Genomic DNA, 19,993 nt, shown 5'->3' on the forward strand with positions numbered 1-19,993 from the left:
ACAAAGAGGGACACTATTTAATGATCAAGGGATCCATCCAAGGAGAGGATGTTACTATCGTTGGGGATTCATATTCATTCTTTCGTGTGTATATCCAGTTTCCCAGCACCCTTTATTGAAGAAACTCACCTTTCCCCATTGTGTGTTTTTTGCTCCCTTGTCAAAGATCAGTTGATCATATATGTGTGGGTTTCTTTTTAGGCTCTCTGTTCTGTTACATCTTTTATTATGTGTATTTTAAAGTCAGTAATATACTGTGTTGATTTATAAAGGTTTGAAATGTACTTTGCAATCAAGAAGTGTGATTCCTAGAGTTTTTTCCATTTTGCTCAAATGGCTTTGTCTTTTGTGGGTCTTTTATTGTTTAATATGCATGGAAAAAAATTATGGTGATGGGATATGAGCTCCAACACATTTCAGTGTCAGTAGTGTGTTGTCTCAAGATCTGGTACTGCTTTGTTTAGTCCTTTCTGCAGTGGATGGAGTGGCAGATCACATTGTATTTTCTTCAAAGTTCAAGGGTGTTCATGACCATTCCTGCTCCTCATGAGCAGGCAGAGGATAGACTGATGCACCACTGATATTAGAGACTCCTTCTGGGACCAATGTAGTTCAGTCCCTTTGGTCCCCGCACTGGATCCATCTCAAGAGGGACACAAGAAATTGGGCAGCTAAGTCAGTTGTCTTCTTCTCTAACCAGAATCTTGGGAGTATGGTTACTGGTGTCTCAGTCCTGTTGGTAAATGAAAATCATCCCCACTCATCCTTCTCATTCTTTTAAACAGGCATGGAAATGCTAAATATTGTCAGGCAATGCAGGCATAAGAGATGAGTCCTCAGGTAGTAGCCTGGTCCAGCACAGATCAGAGAAATTGGGTAACCACCACTTGGCCTAAATGTGTGTGTTGATGTGAGAACCTGGAAGAAGAGGGAAAGAAAATATGTGTTTATGTTGCTCATATAACCGTATTTTTAGTGACTGATTCACACACTGACCTATGTGGTGCCACTAGCCTCAAGTGGCCATAATATTAAAATTAATTAAAATGACCTGAAATTAAAACCTGGTTCCTTAGTTGCACTAGTTATATTTCAAGTCTCCCTTAGTCACAGGAGACTGGTGCTGTTGTATTGGAAAACACAGCTATAGAGTATTTCCATCCTTGTGGAAAGCCCTATTGTACAGTGCTAATAATAGATCATGGAAGTTGGAAATCTGCAATACGTGTGTGTGTGCATGTGTTGCTCTGTGCATGTTGCTACTTTTTAAGTTCTTTGTTGGGTTTGATCACAAGTGATTCTCAGTGTGTATACTGGAGTGTTTGAGTATGAGTGTGCATGGTTTGTGAGTTGTGTGCACAGCTGGATATGGTCTTTTCTTTTTTCCTTTTTTGTCTTTTTGCTATTTCTTGGGCCGCTCCCACGGCATATGGAGGTTCCCAGGCTAGGGGTCCAATCGGAGCTGTAGCCACCGGCCTTCGCCAGAGCCACAGCAACGCAGGCTCCGAGCCACGTCTGCAACCTACACCACAGCTCACGGTAATGACGGATCGTTAACCCACTGAGCAAGGCCAGGGATCAAACCTGCAACCTCATAGATCCTAGTCGGATTCACTAACTACTGCGCCACAACAGGAACTCCTCTTTTTTTTTTTTAAACAGCTTGTGATGTATCATTGATATACACCAAACTGTACATATTTAATATATATAATTTGAGGAGTTTTGACATGTGCACACACGTGTGGAGCTACCACCACAATCAATGTCATCAATATATCTGTCTCCTCTCAAAATGTCCTTGAGTCCTTTTTATGTGGTAAGAAATTTATCATGAGATCTACTCTTTTAAGGAATGTGTAGGTGCACAAAGCCTTTTGACTGTAGGCATTATGCTATAGAGCAGGTCTCTAGAACTAATTGGTCTTTAATAAGTGAAACTTGATTTCAATAAATAACAACACTGCATTTATCCTTCCCCCTTGCCCTTGGAGACTGCCATTTATTCGCTGATTCTATGAGTTTCTCAAAGTGAAATTATACAATATTTTTCCTTGTAGGACTGGCTTATTTCACTTAGCATAATATTCTCTATTTCATTCATCTACTCAGAAATGGCAGGACTTCCAATTTTTAAGCCAAAATTGTAATCCATTGTGTGTATATGCCACATTTATCCATTCATCTGTCAATGGACATGTGGCTTGTTTCCATAGCTTTTGTATTGTGCACAGAGCTGCAATGCATATGGCAGCACATTTACATCTCTGAGATCCAGATTCCAGTCATTTCTGGTCTACACCCAGAAGTGGGATTACTCTATCATGTGGTTATTATATTTTTGATGTCTTGTGGAATCTGCATACCATTTTCCATAATGGCCACACCATTTTACATCTCCAACAGTGTAGAAGTGTTCTTGTTTGCATGGTTTATAAATTGTGGTTGATAAAATATTTCATTTTAAAGTTGTAAGTAAGGTGGTATGAATCCATACAAATCTCACTTCTGACTATGATGAGCATAGGAGAGGGCCAAAATGCAGCACCTGGGGTTTGTTTTTGTGTCACTATGTTTCATGCTGAGAGTCTCTTTCTGTGCAAAACACATTCACAAACTCCTACTCCTCTCCTTGGATGGCTGTAGAACAGAGAGGGCCATGTGAGGGCCTGGGAAATATGTCTATTCATTTGACCTGGTCAGACAGCCTCAGAGATGGAGTCTTCCTTTGTCTCAGCTCTAGACATAAACAGACAGCAAACCAAGTCTTATTTATGCTAAGTTGGTGGCACTTTGTCCAGATGGTTTGCAGGCTCCTGAACTTTTCACAATGTTCTTCACTGATGTTTGATGATTTCCACATTTCTACTCTGGGGAACAAGGTGGGGTAAATTTTGGAAGCTTGTCTAGTTAATCAGATGACTGTGAATTTGGAAATAGGTCCTCGGTCTTACAGCATATGTAATATCTTGACTCTCTGGTCATCTTACTGGGCATGTACACATATCCTTTACTTGGCCTATATGCTCAGAACTGGGCCATTTTAAAGCACTGCTGATGAAATGGGAGAGATAAGAGAGATAAAGGCAGATATTAATATACCTTGGAAAAGTTTTTAAAAATGCAATGTCAAGTGCTTTAGACTTACTAACCTTCACGGTCCATCCATGGTCTTGGACTATACCATTTCCAGGATGTGAGAGTGAGACCTCAGATGTAAACATGCATTTTAGGAAGCTACTTGATCTTGCTTAATGGCCTCCTGTACCTTTGTCATCTTTAGTTCCTGATGTCTGCTTATACCTCCTGCCCAAATAATGATCTGATTTATTTACTTTTTGGGTCACTCTCCTTTTGATTGCTATTTATAGTCAGTATTTATTGACTATTGTGGTATATTTTCTAAATTAAAAAAATATTATGATAAAATATATGTAACAAAGTGTAACATTTCAATAATTATTGTATACATTTCTCTGGAAGTAATTCATGATATTGTACAGCCATCACCACCATCCACCTCCAGAAATTTTTACTTTCCCAAATAGAAACTCTGTAACCATTGAATAATCACTCCTCGTTTTCCTTCCCACACCAACCCCAGGTGGTCACCATTCCATTTTTTGTCTCTATTAATTAGACTATTCTAGGAATCTCATATGAATGGAATCTTACAGTATTTACAATTTTGTGATTGTCTGATTTTCCTGAGAATAATGTCTTCAAGGTTCATTCATGTTGTGGCCATATCAGAATTTCTTTCCTCTTTAAGGCTGAATAATTTTCCACTGTATGTATAGACCACATTATATTTATCCAATCATATGCTAAAAGACATGGGTTGTTTCCATATTTTGGCTACTTTGAACAATGCTGTTTTAAATATGGATGTATAAATACCTCTTTGGCCCCTGCTTTCAATTATTCTGTGTATATACCAGCAGTAAAATTCCTTAATCGTATGGAAATTCTATTGAAGTTTTGAGGAACTTTCTTAATATTTGTCTTTTCCTTCCCACCTTATTTCCTACCTTCCTGCCTTCATTTCTTCCACTTTCTTTCCTTCTTTCTTTCACTCTCTCTTCTTTCATTCTTTTGTATTTCTTACATTCACTATAATGATGAGAATAAGATTTTTTTGTCAAGCAATTTGGTACATTAATGATATGTACATTATTAATGCAACATGGTACATTAATGATCCAAATAATGCATTAAGTGGGGTGTGTGTGTGTGTGTGTGTGTGTGTGTGTGTGTGTGTGTGTGTAAGAGAGACAGAAGTATGTAAGTGGTCTGACAGTAGAGACATGGAAGGTACTGTGTCTTATGTATTACTCCCTCCCTACTGTCTATGATGATGTCTCCACTTTGTAAAAAAAAGAATGAGAAGTTCCTTTTTCCCACTGAAGGGTTTGATTGAAGTCATAAACTTTCTCCATGCGACTGTGTCAGTGTTCAGACAAATCAAGTTGTGTTGCTCTCACCAGACTGGATCAGGCATCAGTGTGTGAGTGCAGTTGCAACGCAGTGAGACCTGTCTGTACACTGAGACAAAAATTCTGAGAAAACACATGACCATGTGGAACCTGCCATGCTCAGTACTTCTAAGTTCCAAGAATTTCTGATTTCTCTTCATTTCCAGAAGGGAAAAGCAATATGAGGTGGGAGAACCAGAGCCACTGTCCCAGTTCCACCCCCTGGGGCTCCCCTTCTGGCAAGAACAGCAGGTGTATTCTTTGCCCTTTTCCTGGGCAGGTACATGACCATGGTGCTGTGGAACCTTTTCATCATCCTGCTCATCAGGCTGGACCCTTGACTCCACACCCCAATGTACTTATTCCTCAGCCAAATGGCCTTCTCTGACTTTTCCTTTTCATCTCTCACTGTCCTTAATATGCTCATGAACATGCAGACTCCGGATCAATTCATTCCCTATGCAGGGTGTATAGTATATTTTTTTCATAATTTTGCTTGTGTTGATAAACTTCTTCTTGCAATGATGGCCTATGATAGAAATGTGGCCATTTTTCACACTCAACGCTATGCCATCATCATGAGGGTGGGACTGTGTCTATGTCTGTTGTCTCAATCCTGGCTCCTCTCCTATGCTTATGCCCTGACCCACACCATTCTTCTTGCTCAACTGTCCTTCTCTGCCGACAACATCATCACTTCTGTGACATTGTTTCCCAGCTTAAGCTGTCCTGATCAGACACCTCTCTCAATGAGCTGATCATATTCATTTTAGGGACTGCAGTTTTCATTTTTCCACTGAGTGGCATCCTTGTCTCTTATGGCCTCTTTGGTTTCTGCATCCTGAGGGTCCCCTCTACTAAAGGGAACTGCAAAGCCTTGTGGCTCCCACCTGACTGTGGTGTCTCTATTCTATGGGACAATTATGGCCCTGTACTTTTTCTCCTCATTAGGCCAGTCCCCTCACAGAGGCTTCATTGCTTCTGTGATGTACACAGTGGTTACCCTCATGCTGAATTCTTTCATCTACAGCCTTAGAAACAGAGATGTGACATTGGTTCTGGGGATTATATTCAGGAATATTATCATTTTTGCCAAGTGAGAATCACCTAACCATGTTCTTCTTTCATTCACTGGTACCATTAGAAAAGCCTTAAAAATTTGTGTGTTGACCACCCATGTCTCTAGCACTTTCCTCACTGTCCTTTAATGAGTCATAGATATTGGATAAATCTCTTTCCCTTTAAAAATATCCCTTGTCAATTTATTTTTCCATAACCCTGTATATGACATTATCCACAACACATATTCAACTGTGGTCTTCAATGCACCAAACTCCGTTTTTGTATATGTGTAAGTATGTTTAAATTTTGTATTTTTCAGTATTTTGTATTAGTATTATTTTGGCTTTTCTATAGCTTTTTTAAAGTGTATATATATATTTTATATATATATATATATATATATGTTTTATTGTGTTTATCTATACTTTGGCATTTGTTTTTAATTGTTTAATAGATTAAGTAATTAATTTGAAGTATAATTGACTTACTATGTTGTGTTAGTTTCAAGTGTAGTGCAAAGTGATTAGATCGTTTATATATTATATAGTATATACATATATTTTCAGGGTATTTTCCCTTATATGTTATCACAAAGTATGAGTACAGTTCCATGTGCTATACCATTGGTCCTTGTATAGTTATTTATTCTGTATACAACAGTGTGTAATCCCAAACTCATAATTTGTCCATCGTCCCTTTCTATTTTAGTAACCATAAATTTCTTTTCTATGTCTGTGTATCTATTTCTCTTTTGTGTATAAGTTCATTTGTATCCTTATTTTTTTTTGATTTTTTAGGCTCACACCAGCAGCATTTTGAAATTTCCAGGCTAGGGGTCAAAGCAGAGATATAACTGCCAGCCTACCCCACAGCCACAGCAACACTGGATCCTTATCCCACTGAGCAAGGCCAGGGATCGAATCTGAATCCTTATGGATACTAGTCAGGTTTGTAACCTACTGATCTACAATGGGAACTACTATGTTGTGTTAATTTCTAATGTACAGCAAAGTGATTCAGTTATACATATATACACATTCTATTTAATATCCTTTTCCATTAGTTTATCACAGGATATTGAACATAATTCCCTGTGCTATACAGTAGGACCTTGTTATTTAACTATTTTATGTATAATCATTTGCATCTGCTAATCCCAAACTCCCAATCCATCTCTCCTCCACCCACTTCCCCCTTGGAAACCAAAAGTATGTTCTCTATGTCTTTCAGTCTGTTTCTGTTTTGTAGACAATTCATTTATCTCATATTTTAGGTTCCACATATAAGTGATACCATATAGTTTTTGTATTTTGCTTTAAGACTACTATTGATACATTTGCTATTACCAGTACTGATCCAGAAACCTGGCCAAGGGCACACACAGTCAATAACATTAGGCATGAGTATTCTTTATATGTCAATCACATTATATGGACAACCCACCAAACTCCTGAGTGGGGAAGTTCCTTGGTCATCATCACGTTAAGCAACTGGCTTTGTCAACGGTGTAGAATATCCTGGCCTGCAGACCTAAAAAAAATGGCTTGGACAACATTATCTTTTTCCTCGCAAGGAGGCACTCATGACATTATCCATACCTATGAGTTTATGAATGTATCATTTCATTAAATCACATGAGGGCACAAGTGACTATCGTGAGTCCCCAGCTGAGGGGACTTAATAAGTGATTCAGATCATGGCCTTGTGGTGGAAAAAATCATTACTTATTTTGGGAATCATTATCCTAAACTGTTTTTTCTTTCATGAGCCTACACTGTTGCTGATACCTGCCTCCAAATGCAGCCAGATAGCCACCAAATGAGCCACCTCCAAACCAGTGACACCCCTTGCTGGCCATTCAGGGCATATTGCAGAATAAAGAGATATGCGAGATCATAAGGAGATGGTCACTGGAGTTTTGGTGTCAACAAGACAATTTACCTGTGGGCAGTAAAGCCTCTCCTGACACTGGGTTGCTATGAAGGAAAGGGCAGCATTTGTTGCAGGGTGCCAAGGTGGCTAATGCTTATAACACTCAATGGTTTTCAAGGAAAGGTTTTTAAAGACAGAGGGAGAGGGTTGCATGTGTAGGACCAGCTGGTGGACATTCCTCTGACTGGTTGGTGGTGCAGTAATCAGGAGTCAATATCACTAAACTTCAGGTTCCACCTGGTCCATGTGCTTGTGGTTAGCAAGCAGTTAACTTTTCCCACCTGGTAGGGGTTTCAGTGTCTGCCAAACAGCTCAAAGGATATGGCTCAGAATATTACCTGTAGCCCTTTAGGAGGAACTAAAAGTCCTTGACTTTGTTTCATGACTAAAGCATTCTTTTTTTGTTTGGCTTGATTTTTTGCCTTTCTTTCTGTATTTTTCTCACTTCTCTGATTAAAAGCATTCTTTGGAACTTGGGGAAGGTCTAGGAGGCTAATGTTTTTCTACAAACCAGGAGCAAGCTGAGGACATTGGGTGGAGTCCCAGAGGGGAGCCTTTCCCAGGAAGACCCCATGGGGTCCTGTTCAATTACAGCCAGTGAGGTCAAAGAGAGGACAGAGAAGAGGTGTCTGCTGATTGACCTGCAAGTTGGACTTGGATTTTTGGAGGCACCTTGATCCTGTCTGTGTCCTTGAAATGTTCACTCTGCCCTCCGTTCCCAGGCTTGGAGCCATTTTCGAGGAGGCAGGCTTGAAGGATCAGTGTGTTGCTGAGACTCTCTGGACAACATGTGTGTCTGAACCCACTGAGGGCCTCTGTAAAAGTTTTCAAGATCCTGGCCAGCGAGGGTGGAGAGCTGCTTTTGGCTACCAAGACAAGCCTTGTAAGTAAGTTCCCTTGCTTATGAATACAGCCTCCTACCATTCTGGGGCGATGGGGATGGTGGCTGGCTCTTTTTTCAGGGGCCAGTTTGTGAAGAGACAGCTGGGTTTTCTGTCCCCCTACTTCATGACAACTGAATTATGCCTTATGTAAATGGAGGGGCTTGTGGGGGGGTCTTTCCTATGTTCTTTATCTTTCATAAGCATATTCCCTAATATAATTTTCCCCTAATTAGGTTTTGGCATTTGTTTATTGTGGGCCTGAACTGATACTAGAGCTAACAGAAAATTTTTAGCAATTGTCTGCTTTCTCAGGTGGTTTCTCCTCTTCGGTTATTATGAATAGTGCTGCTATGAACATTCATGTATAGGCTTTTATGTTTCATATATGTTTTCTTAGTTATATACATATAAAAGGAATTGCTGTGTGGTATGGTAACTCTTATGTTTGAACTTTTTGAAAAACTGCCCATGTTTTCAAATTTCGCTGCATTCTTTTATGTTCTTACAACCAGTGTTGAAGTGTTCACCATTCTCTCATTCCTTGCTAACATTTTGATATTGTATGGTAAATTTTTCTTAAAAAATATAACCATCCTATTGGAAGTGACGTGGTAACTCATTGTGATTTTGATTTGTGTTCCCCGATGATTAATGATGTTGAGTATTGTTCATGTGCTATTTGACCATTGGTATTTTTCATTTGGAAAAATGTCTCTTTAAATCCTTTGCCCATTTTAAAATTGAGTTGTTAGTCTTTTTGGTTAAGTGTGAGATTTCTTCATATATTCTTATACAAATATCAACTATATGATTTGCAAATATTTTCTACCTTTCTGTGGCTTGTCTACTAACTCTCCTGATGGTATCTTTTGAAGTACACAACTTGGTGATTTTGATGAAATCCTGTTGATATATTTTTTCTATTACCGCTTGTGCAGACAAGCAGTTTGGTGTCATACCTATGAAACCATTGCCTAATCTAAGGTCACAAGAGTCTCACTCCCATGGTTTTCTCTAAGTGTCTTGTAGATCAGGTTCTTACATTGACCCCTATCATCCTTTTAAGTTAATTTTTGCATGAAGTGGGGGGTGAAGGTCTAGCTTCATTCTTTTGCATAAGGCTATTCAGTTATCTCAGCAGGCATTGTTGAAAGCACTATTCTTTCCCCCTTGAATTTCCCTAGAAGCCTTCTTGAAAATTAATTTCTCATAAATGTGAAGGTATTTGTGGACTCTCAGTTGTATTCCTTTGTTTAGCAGTATGCTAGTATGGCCTTGTCCTTTTTAACTGAAGTCTAGTTTTTCTATGACAAGTATATAACTTACAGGTGTACAATATAGTGATTCATAATTTTTAATGTTATACTCCCTTTACAGTTGTTATAAAATTCTGGTGATATTCCCCATGCTGTGCAATATATCCATGTGACTTATTTTATATCAAATAGTGTGTCCCTCTTAATCTTCTAAAAGGATCTTGCCCCTCCCCCTTCCCTCTCCTCACTGGTGACCACTAATTTGTTCTCTGTATCTGTGAGTTTGCTTCTTTTTTGTTATGTTCCCTAGTGTGTTGTACTTCTAAGATTCCATATATAATTAATGTTATATGTTAGCTGTCTTTTTATAACTTTTTTCACTTCGCATAATGCTCTCCAATACCCTCCATGTTGCTGCAAATGGCACAATTTCATTTCATTTATGGCTGAAGAGTTGTCCCTTGTGTGTGTGTGTATATATATGTGTGTGTGTTTGTGTGTGTGTGTGTGTGTGTGTGTGTGTGTGTATCCATTCATCTGTTGATGGACACTCAGGTTGCTTCCATATCTTGGCAATTATAAATAATGCTGCTATGAATATTGGGGTGCATGTATCTTTTTGAATTAGTGGGATTTTTTGGAGGGCTTATACACCAAAGAGAGGAATTGTTGTGTCATACAGTAGCTATATTTTAGTTTTTGAAGAATCTACTATGCCATTTTCTATAATGGATCCACCAATTTATAGGCCCACCAACAGTGTACCAAGGTATCCTTTTCACCACATCCTTGCCAACATTTGTTATTTACATTCCTTGTGATGACAGCCATTCTGACATGTGAGAAAGGATATCTCATCACAGTTTGATTTGCATTTCTCTGATGATTAGCAATTTTGAGCATCTTTTCATGTGAAGTACTAAGCATGAATTAGTACTTAGTTACTTAGTTTGTAGTAAGTTTTGAAATTGGGAAGTGTGAGTCTACCAACTTTCATCTTCTTTTTCAAGATTGTATTGGTTATGCTGGCTCTATTTCATTTCCATGTGAATTTTAGGATCAGCTTGTCATTTTCTGCAAAAAGACGTAGCTGAGATTTTTAATGGAGATTGTATTGAATTCAGACATTTATTTTTTCTTGTAGGTTTTCTGGGGGGGTTGATTTCTTAAGAATTTAAAAATATACAGTATCTGCCATTTGCAAGTAGAGATAATTTTCCTTCTTTACAATCCTGAGGCCTTCTATTTCCTTTTCTTGGATGTGCTTGTTGGAACCTCTAGTTCAATATTAAATGGAAGTGGTAAAAGTTATTGTTATTCTTGATCTTAGGAGGGCAGGAATAGGAAGACTAGCTAAAGGGATAGTGGAGCTCTCAAGAAAATGAGATCCTGTCTGATGAATAGAGTGGGCTAGTGTGAGAGGGTACTTTTTGAAGATGACATGACACATAAACTATGTGGGCTTGCCATAAAGTGCCACAGAGGAGGAAATAATAGTAGAAAGAAAGGCCCCAAGGGAAAATGTATATGCTCTATATGAGTGAATGAGAGCTCCATTGTAGTCAGCATCCTGGTTTTGAATATTTACGGGACCTGAAATGGAGAGTAAATTTTTTTTTTGCCACATCCATGGCATGTGAAAGTTCTCAAGCCAAGGATTGAACCTGTGCCATAATTGTCACCTGTACCACAGCTGTGGCAAAGCTGGATACTCAACCCTCTGCACCACGAGGAAAGTTCCAGGAAATTCTGGAAGAGAGTGAGATATGTAAGGAGGAGATCCACTTAAATATGTAATATCATTCTAAAAGTCATGTATTGTTTCAGTAAAAAAAAAAAAAAATTAAAAGGCTGCAGTTTCCCAGTGTCACAGTAGGTTAAGGATCTGGTGTTATCACGATTGTGGCTCAGGTCACTACTGTGCCACAGGTTTGATGCCTGGCCTGGGAACTTCTGCATGCTGTGTGTAGCCAATAAATAAATAAATAACACACCACATACTAAAAACCACTGAATTATAGACCTTAAAATGAATTTTATGGTTTATGGATTACATCTTAGTTAAACTCTTCTTAAAAAATAGCACATCTAACTGAAATTAAAAAAATATATATATTACCAACATGTACTCTACACAGAGAAAGATGTCCAATGATAACACTGGCAGAAGAGTCACAAGGATTTTTATTTATTTTTTATTAGTTTCATTTTTGTAAACTGAAAATCCATTTAGGTCAACAAATCAAAAAGAAAACTGAAGGATGAAAGGTGACTGGGGAAAGTTTTCACTAGGAGTATGTGAGTGCAAAGTTTAAATCTTTATGAGACTGACATGATACCTACTGCTCTAATGAGGCATCTTAAATCTTTAACATAAAGAGGACTTACACAAGTCTTTAAAAGAGTCAAAGAAAAGAAAAAATGATTGAGAAGAATAAACAAAATATATTTACAAGGAGCTCCCCACGTGGCACTGTGGAGATGAATCTGATTAGGAAACATAAGGTTGTGGGTTCGATGACTGGCCTTGATCATTGGGTTAAGGATCTGATGTTGCTGTCAGCTGTGGTATAGGTCTCAAACATGGCTTGGCTCCTGTGTTGCTGTGGCTGTGGTCTAGGCCACTAGCTACAGCTCCAATTCAACCCCTAGCCTGGGAAATTCCATGTGCCACCAGTGCGGCCCTACAAAAAAGAAGCAAAAACTAAATAAGTTTAAAAATGTATTTACATACTTAGAAAAAAATCAGTAAACAACAAATTCAAACAATAGAAAAGAAATACCATTTTTGACATGATATTTGCAACAATTGAGTCAAAAATTGGAATACAAAAATCAGAGAAAGGATCACTCTCATAAGACCATCATTGGGATGACAATCATTAACAATGTTTCTTTTCCTCATTAACACTTTTGTAAACTATTTTAGAAACATGAATCATGGGCCTGAAAAATGCTCAACACAGCACCTCCAAGTCTTCATATTTATTCCTAGCACATGGGAAAATTACTCTCTCTATGGATTATTCACACTGATCTTCACTGCATTATTACTTAAAATATTATGGATAATTAGAAAGATATAATTACCCCAAATGGAAGAAGGTTATATTAAAAATGTCAGCTGCTTCTGTGATAATATTAATTATGAAACTGTTTATAGAAATATATAACAGTGTGGATAACAATAGTTTGGAAAACATTCATGCTTTAAGATTATGTGAGAAATAAACAAAATAAATGCACAGAAAAAAGGACCATAAGAATTTGTGTAAAGTATTCGCAGTGGTTTCTTTCAAGAAAGGATTTGAAAAAAAATCTTTATATTTTAGACATTTGCCATAATGACATGCTTGATTTTTCAGTTGGAGAAAAAAGAACCACAGTTTAAAAAAATAAAAAAAAATAAAGACTGATCACTTGTAACAAAAATGCAAAATCACTTACCAGAGACAAAGATCTAAGCACAGATATATTATCTTGGACACATCTCTTCATCTTTGTTTCCTTTTCTAGACTATTCTGGCCCTCTCAGGCCACACACAGATTCTGCCTACTTGGTGTCATAGTCTCCATGTTGATGCTGGTCCCCAAGAATGAGTTTCTTCTCAGGCAGGGTCAGAATTGGTTCCAGTGAGATGGCTGAGGTCCTGACATGCCTAGTCTTGCCATAATTTGTGGCTCTTGGGGATGAAATTGTAGTCCAACAGTGTGCTTCTATTGGGCTTCCTTCTAGAAGCCAACTGTTTGCTGGCATTTTTCACATTCCCAACTGTGGGTTGAATCTGTATGAATACATATTCCCACACATCAAGTCATCCAGTAGGGACATCTGGTCACTCCCTCTCTCCAGACTGCAGTTCTGATGTTGGGCAGTTGGCCCTATTTCAGTCCCGCAAAAGTCTAGGTCTTCATTTGCTTGTATTTTCTAGGAAGGCAAAACATCCTGTCTTGAATGAGTTTTTCACACTAATAGCGGGCACATGAAGAGAAGAACACAAGTTTAAAATCTCTGCCTCCACTTTAGGGAAGGAATTTTATGGGGTGGAGCATCTTCCACACAAAACAAGTCACACAAGGTGTACTTCATGCCTCTGTCCCTCAGGCTGTAGATAAAGGGGTTCAGCATGGGGGTGACTGTGATGTATACCACAGAGGCCCCCGTTGCAGTGTCTGCAGAATAGGATAATGAAGGCTGGAAATAGACAAGAAAGAGTGTCCCATAGAAGAGAGTGATGACTATAAGGTATGCACCACAGGTATAGAAGACTTTGTGCTTTCCCCCCACAGAGGGGACCCTGAGGATGGTGTGGATGATGTGGGCATAAGAGACCAGGACACGGGTGAGAGGGATAATGCCTGAGAGTGCTCCTGCTGTAAACATCATGACCTGAAAGATGTGGGTTTCTGAGCAGGCAAGGTTGAGGAGTGGGAGAAAATTGCAGAATAATTGTGGGATGGAATGGGTGGCACAGAAGGAGAACTGAGACATGAGGAGCATGAGAGAGCAGGTTAGGTGATGGGAAAAGAGCCAGCATGTGGTGACCTGCAGCAGGCAGTGCTGGGGACACATGATCAGGGTGTAATGAAGAGGGAGGCAATGGCCATGTAGTGGTCATATGTCATCACAGCCAGGAGGAAGTCATCCAGCAGGGCCAATGCCATGAAGAAGTACATCTGCATGAGGCACCCAGTGTAGAAGATGGTGTGGTGCTGGGTCTGGACGTTGACCAGCACTTTGGGGACAATGGTGCAGGAGAAGCAGGTGTTGATGAAGGACAGGTTGGCCAGGAAGAAGTACATGGGGGTGTGGAGGTGAGGCAATCAATGGCCAGGATGATGTGCATGTTCCCCAGCATGATGACCAGGTACATGGCCAGGAAGAGCCCAAAGAGGAGAGGCTGCTGGTCTGGGTGTGGAGAGAAGCCCAGGAGCAAGAATTCAGAGACGCTGGTTCAGTTTCTAATGTACTTCTAAATTATAGAAATTAGAGAAGAATCCTGCAGAGATAGGCTGTCAATATAACGGATTCCAATGACATTGGTCTATTTTCCTCTACCCCTTTAAAAGGTCAATGATATTCACTAGAACATGTAACTGCTGATTTGGAAAAATGTACAAATGGGAGGACAGTGGACTCTGATAAGCAGGCTTTCTGTATAGTGTAATTTGTGGTCTGGACTGCTGTAATGTGGCAGGTTTTCCCCATGGATGTTCTGGATGAGATTTGACTGTGTTTAATCTGGAAAGATGTTTCCAAGTACAGTTTCTTTAAAAAAAACCTTATAGAACACTCATTTCAATTTCTTGTCTTCTTGCTGTGCTCACTTGTCATTCATGAATATACTAGGGTTTACTGAGCAAAATCAGGAGCTGTGTGTGTGTGTGTGTGTGTGTGTGTGTGTGTGTGTGTGTGAGAGAGAGAGAGAGAGAGAGAGAGAGAGCACATATCAAGGGAGATTGAAGAAAGAATAGATTAATCAGAGATGAGACTGCTGGGCCTTAGTGGTCCCTAGCTGTGCTGGAAATGCTCTGGCCCCCTTTGCCTTGAAGACACTTCTGTGAATTAGTGTGCCTAGGAGAACCCTGCAAACAGAAAAGCACTTTATCACAAAGGGCACATCATTTTTATTTTAATCATTAACTTCCCCTTCTTCATCTTTTGTTGGAGTAACTGAGATTGTGTGGGAATCTTTTGTGTGTCTTATGCTCAGTCTGTCTTTGATTAATTAATTACTTCCTACTGAATCTCTGATTCTAGTTTTGTACCATGAGTGTCTACCTCATAGACTCACTGCCATCATTCCTGAGATAATGTATGTATAGGGCAGGCTGCCAGCAAGGGCAGTGATGTTACTGTCATTGTTAGTCACAGGTGATGAAGTGTGAATGTGGGACACAGGATGCAGTGACAAAGCTCTGGGTGATGTGCTTTGCTCCTCTGGTCCTCCTGTGCCTTTTCAATTGGGGGAAGTTTTAGTCCCTTTGAGCATTGCTTTTCTTATCTGTAAGATGTAGGTAATACCCTTACCTTATAGGATTGTTGAAGAGGGCAAAGGCTGGAACATGTGCCAGTTTATTCATGAATCATGATGTGCAGTTAAGATGTGGAATTCAAATGATCTGTATGATTGTGTGGGGGGATAATGTGATCAGTGAGTTGTTTAGGGTCATGCGTAAAAACATAAGATGCCACTGGAGTCTGCAAGTTTCTCCAGTCTTTACACTTGACGAAATCTTGAGAAAGTCACAACCTCTTTCATCTTCAGTTTATTCATTGGCTCAAATAGGATTATGATGTTGTTTACCATATTTTGGTTATGAGGATTAAATTTGATAATGATGAATTATATTTAGATCGACTGACAATTTGTAAGCACACATTAAATATGATCTGTTATTGTTATTGCTTTTTTTTAAATGAAGATTTTTTTTGGTCCTCATTAGTGCCAGCATCCTGGGCTAAGAGATTGGGAGTTTTCAGTGTAGATTCATTATCATTATCATCATCACAATTATCATCAATGCAGCAGCACCGCAGTGTAATGTTTTGATTATCCTCAAGACTATCAGTGGCAGTGCATTTAGTTGGCATCTGGAAACCAAGTCAAATTACTAGGTCAAATTACCATGAGTCCCTTACTTATTAAGTGTCTCATAGGAATAAATAACTCTTAGATAGTTATTTGCTGGATGAATTTTTGTTTTTGTCTTTTTAGGGCTGCCCTTGTGGTATATGGAAGTTCCCAGGCTAGGGGTCAAATCTGAGATGTAGCTGGTGGCCTATGCCACAGCCACAGCAACACAGTATCCAAACTGAGTCTGCTGCATACACCACATATAATGGCAACACTGGATCCTTAACCCACTTAGCAAGGCAGGTATCTATCCTGAGTCCTCATGGATGCTTGTGAGACTCAGTTCTGCTGAACCACAATGGTAACTCCTTGCTGTATAAAATTTTAAGTAAAATAAATGATGTGAATGAGTTTGATAACTTTAAGTGGAAGTAGAGGAGTAAATTAGTGGTGTTCATGTGGTGTGGTTGTTGAGAGAAATTCTGGAAAGCATGCTTTTCCCAGTGGATTGAGAGTGAATTATGCTCTGTGATTGTACATGTCCTGGTTGGATGTGGCTGGTGGAAGGGTGGTCTGAGACCCATTATCCACAAAGCCTTCATTCAGCACCCTCAGGGATGTGAAGAATCCCAGACTAGCTACCCTGCATGGGGATCAGAAGGTCCAGAAAATGTATGACAGGGAAGGATGCAAAAATGAAGGCCAAAATGAAGAAAAGGATCTATGAGCTTGCAGGTGCACACACTTGGCCAAAGCTAGACTCTGCTCACTGTCCCCTTCCCTGCTCCTCTGTCCTAAACTGGAAGTGCTGCTCAGCCTCAGTCTGTGACAATTTCATAAAGGAGCTTGAGTTTGATGTCCCATTGTTTCCCTATGAATACATGGCTGGAGTCACAGAGTCCTTCACTGTGTGTAGGAACCAGAGAGATGGAAGATTCAGGTAACTGGTGATGCCCCAGTCTCTGGAGCCAGGAGGAACTGCTGCCTTTTCACAGGCTGTGTCCTTTGGGATCCATTCCCAAACCTGATAGTAGAGATGGGATAATCATATAACTTGCCAGCTGTCTTCTCTGTATGTTGTCCTCCTGTGACCCAGCAGCAATGGTGATAATTCCTTTCAGATGGACCAGGCCAGTTTCCATGGCCACACCCAGGTTTCTCCCCTAGGTGGGGAGACACCATGATCCATCCTTTCAGCCTTAACCCTGAACAGGTCCACATTCTGTTCATGGCATCCATGCTTCTTAATTAGAGTCCTGTCCCCATTGGGGGAATATATTATGTCCCAGGAGATAAGTAAAACATAAAGAGACTAGATTGAGGTCACAATCATTGTTTTAAATGTCACGTGGAAGATGAAACATTCTTATTTAATGATCTAAGAGAACTGAAATACGAATATTTAGATTCTGCCTTGGGACTATGGTGGCTAATAATTTATTTAAAAAACTAAATTAATTTCTGGATAACTTCATTTGTTTTTGTTTAAATGTATGCTACACATGAAAGAGTGTATGAAACATGTATATTCTGTTAAGAATATTAATAAAATTAATGCCTATTTTCCCATTACTCAGCTTAAATAGTACATGGGTCAATCCTTTATTTATTTGTTGCCCTGAGCTAGGGTTTATTTTCTAAATTTTTAAATTAAAAATTATTCATTTATTGCCATTTTAGGGCTGTGCCTGTGGCATATGGAAGTTCCCACATTGAATTGGAGCCAAATCTGCTGGCCTATGTGTAGCCACAGCAATGCAGGATCTGAGCCACATCTGTGAACTGTACCACAGCTCATGGCAATGCCAGGTCCTTAACCCACTGAGCAAGGCCAAAGGGATCAAACCCATGTCTTCATGGATACTGGCTGGTTTTGTTTTTGCTGTGGCACAAAAAGAACTCCTAGGGGGTTTATTTATTTATTTATTTATTATAATTTATTTATGCATAATTTGGGGGTTTAATTGAAACATTTTATCACAATTGAACCTGATGGGGAATAATATGAAATAAACAAATGTGTATATATTTATAACTGGGTCACTTTGCTGTACAGCAGAAATTGACCAAACTTTGTAAATCAACTATAATAAAAATAAAAAAGTAAATTAAAATTAAAAAATTTTAACACAATTTTAAGGTCACTTTCCATTTATATTTATCACAAATATTGGTTATATTCCCCAGTGGTAATTTGTTCATTTCCATTGCTGAGAGTTGCCCTGCTCTCTCACATATTACTCATGCAACCTATTCTTTAAAAATAATTCTTGTTACTATATTTGATTTATAATGTTCTGTCAAATTCTACTGTACAACTAAGTGACCCACTCATACACATATATGTGTATATGTGTGTGTATATGTATATATATACACATTCTTTTTTCTCACATTATCCTCCATGATGTTCCAACACAAGTGATCAGACATAGTTCCCTGTGCTGTACAGCAAGATCTCATTGCTTATACACTCCAAATGCCTTAATTTGCATCCTCCTTAATTTCCTTGATTTATATATATATATATAGTTCTCAGTATATGAGTCTTTCACCTCCTTGGTCAGTTTTATTCCTGGGTAATTAATTTTGGGGGGCACAATTTAAAGGTATTGTATTTGTATAGTCCTTTCCTAATATTTCATTGGTAGTATACAGAAATGCAACATATTTCTGAATGTTAATTTTCTATCCTGCAACTTTGCTGAATTCATTGATGAGTTTGACTAGTTTTTGTGTGGGGTCCTTAGGGTTATCTGCTTATAGTATCCTGTCACCTGCATAAAGTGATAATTTTACCTCTTCTCTTTCAATTTGGATATCAATTATTTCTTTTGTTTGTCTGATTGCTGTGGCTAGGAATTCCAACACTATGTTGAATAAAAGTGTTGATAGTGGGCATCCTCACCTTTTTCCATATTTTGGGGGGAAGGCTTTCAGCTTTTCTCTGTTGATCACTATATTTGCTGTGGGTTGGCCATAAATGGTTTTATTATGTTAAGGTATGTTCCCTCTATACACATGTTGGTAAGAATTTTTATCATGAATCATGTTGCCTGCAATCTATTCTTTGTAGAATTAGAGGGTTTTTTTTTTTTTTTGGTTATTAGGAATATGCTCTGACATTCATTCTTGTATATTTTTCTTGGTGCATGCATGTATTTCTTTATCTTTCCTACATAAGAAGGAGTGGAATTTCTTGATTTTAGAATGTCTGCATCTTCAGTTTTAGTCAACAATATGAAACTGACTTCCAAAGAGATTGTCCCAGGTTGCATTTCCACCAGTAATGTGTAAAGGTGTGGTTTTAGCTCATTTTGTAACACTTGGTTTTGTCAGCCATTTTCATTGTAATCATTTGGTGTGTGTATATTGAGGGGCATCTGCTGGTGGTTTGATTTTGTATTTCAATGATTAGTAATGAGATTATGTACCTTTTAAATACTTATCAGCATTTTTTTTGTCTTTCTAGGGCCACAAACTTGGCATATGGAGGTTTCCAGGACACGGATCAAATCAGAGCTGTAGCTGCCAGTCTACACCGTAGCCACCACAATGACAGATCTGAGCCATACCTGTGACCTACACCACACCTGTGACAACACCAGATCCTTAATCCATTGAGCAAGGCCAGGGATTGAGCCTGACTCTTCATGGATACTGGTTGGGTTCTTTAGCCACTGAGCCATGACAGGAACTCACTTATTAGCATTTTTATGTACTAATTTTGAAACTGCTTATCTAAATATTTACTTTTCTATTTAGTTGTCTATTATATTCTTATTTATTGAGGAAACTATTTAAAT

At 38.8% G+C, this 19,993-nt stretch overlaps 1 protein-coding gene across 1 annotated transcript; it reads right to left on the reverse strand.

Moving 5' to 3' along the window:
* Nucleotides 1–13,612: 13,612 nt before the first annotated feature.
* On the reverse strand, nt 13,613–17,426 carry LOC125120904 (olfactory receptor 1G1-like). The gene is given in 5 exon segments (XM_047769278.1): nt 13,613–14,211; nt 14,214–14,432; nt 14,435–14,559; nt 16,726–16,830; nt 17,212–17,426. Coding segments are annotated over 5 exon segments (1,263 nt in total).
* Between the last annotated feature and the right edge of the window lie 2,567 nt (nt 17,427–19,993).

Source organism: Phacochoerus africanus, chromosome 2 (genome assembly GCF_016906955.1).
Source record: "Phacochoerus africanus isolate WHEZ1 chromosome 2, ROS_Pafr_v1, whole genome shotgun sequence".
In the NCBI taxonomy this organism is placed as follows: domain Eukaryota; kingdom Metazoa; phylum Chordata; class Mammalia; order Artiodactyla; family Suidae; genus Phacochoerus; species Phacochoerus africanus.